General features: G+C 30.3%; 1 protein-coding gene across 1 annotated transcript; it reads right to left on the bottom strand.

The window, feature by feature from the left end:
* Nucleotides 1-1,292: 1,292 nt before the first annotated feature.
* On the bottom strand, nt 1,293-3,761 carry LOC104108018 (NAC domain-containing protein 43). The gene is made up of 3 exons (XM_009616975.4): nt 3,409-3,761; nt 2,596-2,873; nt 1,293-1,951 (listed from the first exon to the last, which is right to left on the bottom strand). The coding sequence occupies exons 1-3, from the start codon at nt 3,728-3,730 to the stop codon at nt 1,415-1,417; spliced, it is 1,137 nt and encodes a 378-aa protein (XP_009615270.1). The 5' UTR covers nt 3,731-3,761; the 3' UTR covers nt 1,293-1,414.

The following is a 3,761-nucleotide window of genomic DNA, read 5'->3' as shown; positions in this document are numbered from 1 at the left end:
ATTGCATGATTTATATTATTCTTCAAATAACTTTAGAAACGGAATAACCTCTATTTATATAGAGTGTCTATTAGTTAAATTTTATGATTAAATATGTTTAAATTTGTGTACATGCAATTAATATTTATATCTTATGTATCTATATATATAATATATATCTTTTTTACACGCTTGGTCCTTTTTTTAACTAGTATTTAAAAAAAATAGCATTATTTATTGTTTATTTCATAAAGAGAACTTTTTTTCATTATTAGTATATTATAAAAATTAAGTTCAATATTTAATAGGTTAACTGACTCAATAATCACAGGAAGTACTTTTTTTGTCCATCTCCATTCTCCCTTTCCAACATTCATCTTCTTCACTCCATTTTTAAAAATCTGATGCATATGTGAATGCCACCTAAATTCAAGATGTATTGATTTATACGTCTTTTATACTTTGTATATCAAGTATCACTTTAATTCAAAATGTATTTTTATGTATATAATTATTGTATATTTATTTGTGAAGTGCCATCTTATTTTAAGATGTATTTTAATGTATATTTCGAATATATTTTATATGTCAAGTGTCATTTTAATTCAGGATGTATTTTTTATGTATATTTATATGCCATCTTAATTAAATTTAAGATATATTATTTTATGTATATTTCACATGTCTAAGTGTCATCTTAATTGAAGATGAATTTTTTATGTATATTTTTTTGTATATTTTATATGTGTTAATTCAATGTATATTTTTCATATATACGTTTTGTATATATTAACATATATTATTATCGAAGTAAGATCTTTATGTTAAGAAATAAAAAAAAAGAAGGAAGAGAAAAACTTAAGAAAGATAATTAAAAAGAAAACGAATGGAATAAATTTAGAAAATATATTGGTTTCGGCATAAAACAAAATTAAGAAGATAAAGAAAAAGAATGAAAGCTAATAGATAAAGAGGAAAAAGGCATGATTTTTTGTACAAAGAATTATTGACTTTCCATTCAAATTGCTTATGTTTAGAGATTAATAATTAATATTTCTATTTTAATAGAACTGTGTGCTACAAATATAAATATTTTCCTGCCACAACTATAATATTTAGTTTTATGCTAAGAATTTGTTATAGTATTTCTTTTAAATTGTGACATGTAAAGTTCTCCTTTATATATGGCTTGAACCATGCGACGAGCCAATAAAAAATAACACTCAATGTTAGCTGCCGACTACCACAGTAAACGTGGTAGTAAATTTATTTGCAATGGATTAAAAAGCCAATCCATTTTATATAGACCCAACTTTAATCGTGTAAAAGAGTATATATTATTTACATCAAACACAATATATCATGATTAAACATTATGACTTTAATACAAAACATGATTATTAAGTATATTGTTGTCTTCCTTCGGTTCGTCCCATCAAACAGGAATATTAGACACGTGGCATAACGAGTGATCATTAGTTGATACTCTTGAAAAATTCCAAAGATCACACTCTTCATTATAATCATGATTATGAGTAGTGCCACCTCCCCCATTGCTACTGTATTGGTGCTGATAATCATGGTTATAATTATCATTTGTTTGGCCATTAAGATGTGAAGCAACAAGACGATCAACTGCAATCCAATTATTCAAACCTCCTTCAGAATTTATAGATTTTGGAAAATCTCCATAAGAGGAATTTGGGCTATCTAGGGTTGGAAGTTGCATGAATTTGTCATTGAAATTAATGTCATAATTTGCATGGTTTTCTTCTTTGCATGTGTTTCTCATATATTGAAGTAGTTGTTCTAAAGCTCCTTCATCATTAGGATATAGTCTTTGATTTATTCTTGTGTCTGAAATTGAGGGATTGACCATTTCAAGAGATTTGAAGTGATTTTTCTTCTTGAATATGCGACAAACAACCCAACCTTCTTCTTGTGTTGACTCCCCCATTGAAACATTGCAAACCTTAAAATCACAATAAAATCAACTAAGTAATATGTTAATTAATGAGTTCAACTTCTATATTGAAAGAGTAATAATAGTAAAATAATGGCGATACGAACGGAGTTCTTTTCTGTTTCAGTTTCTATGACGGTGTTCGAATGTGCACGTAACTTATGAAAGAAAGACTTTTGACACATACAAAATTTACCATCAATACTTGTTGTCTTAAATATATCATGATATTCTCATGACTATAAAACCATGATATTAAAGATAAAATGAGAAGTTTAAAGTAAAATAATTTTTGGATATGAAAACACGTATTTTTGAAACGGACTAAAAAATATAACAACAACAACATACCCAGTATAATCTCACGAGTGGGGTCTGGGGAGGATAGTATGTACGCAAATCTTACCCATACCTTGTGGAGGTAGAGATGCTGTTTTCGAACGCCCTTGACTCAAAAACAAATGAAAAGAAGCAATAGCAACAGACAATAAGAACAACGATATAATAAAATAACTGAAGTGAAAGAAATAACCAGAAGAAATATAACTCTACGAACAATAAAAAAATAAGACGGACTAAAAGCCGTAATGCCATATAAAATGAAATAGAGGGAATAACAATTTAAGGAGAGAAAAGAAGTGTGATTTACTTACAATGTTACAAGAGTGATCATTGATGTGATCATCCAATCTATACTCATGCATAATCCAGTCAGATTTTTGACCATGAGGAGCTCTGCCTTTGTAGAAAACCAGAGTCTTTCTCATACCAATCCTTCTAGAATTAGAATAAATGACTTTGTCACGCCCTGTAGCTTTCCAAAATCCAGCAGCAGTTGCTCTGTTTGTCCTTGTACCTGTTGGATACTTTTTATCCTTGTGACTGAAAAAATACCAATCATTTTGTGGAGTTGATCCAATTTTGCATTTCTCTGCAAAGTTAGAAAAAAGTGCCTTGTTATTCATCCCTTAAAGTTTTTATTGCTATGTTGATGAGTGATAACAAAGAAAAATAATTGAGTTCAATTTCTATACACCAACAACGAATAAAAACAAAAAAGGGCAGTCCAGACTCTAGTGCACTGAGCTCCCGCTATGCGCGGAGTTCATGGAAGGGCCGAATCATAGGGGTCTATTGTATGCAGCCTTACCCTGCATTTCTGCAAGAGGCTGTTTCCACCGCTCGAACCCGTGACTTCCTGGTCACATGGCAACAACTTTACCAGTTACGCCAAGACTCCCTTCACCAACAACGAATAAGAATTTTGAAATTATAGGCCACCTAAATGATAACGGTATGTAATCGTCCATAAGAGGTGGGAACAGAAACCAAGAAAATAAGGTAGATTACACACTACAATATGTTAAAACTTACACACCACAATATGTTAAACATGACACGCCACAATATGTTAAAAATATTTTACACTTTCAGTGTATATAAGTTGTCGAATATGAAACAAATACCTTGAATATCCCAAGGCTCAAGCTTATTGAGATCAACTTCTTGGATAACATCCAAATCAATCTTCTCATTTGCAACTTTCTTCTTCAAGTAGTACTGAAGTAGTTCCTCTTCTGTTGGATGGAATCTGAATCCAGGTGGAACTTGAGATTGTCCATTTACAGAAATACTCATGTCGTCTGGCATGGAAATAATTTTTTGTTTTGTCCTACTCTTACTATATAGCAGAAAACTAGTACATGAATAAATAAATGTAAGTGCAGAGACAGAGAAAGACAGATAGAGGAACTTATATAAGTCAAGAAAAAAATGAAGGGGGCACATGAGAAAAATACAAAAAGGATGGTACTTGATT

This window comes from Nicotiana tomentosiformis, chromosome 8, assembly GCF_000390325.3.
Source record: "Nicotiana tomentosiformis chromosome 8, ASM39032v3, whole genome shotgun sequence".
Lineage (NCBI taxonomy): Eukaryota > Viridiplantae > Streptophyta > Magnoliopsida > Solanales > Solanaceae > Nicotiana > Nicotiana tomentosiformis.
This window is presented reverse-complemented; position numbering and strand designations above follow the sequence as displayed.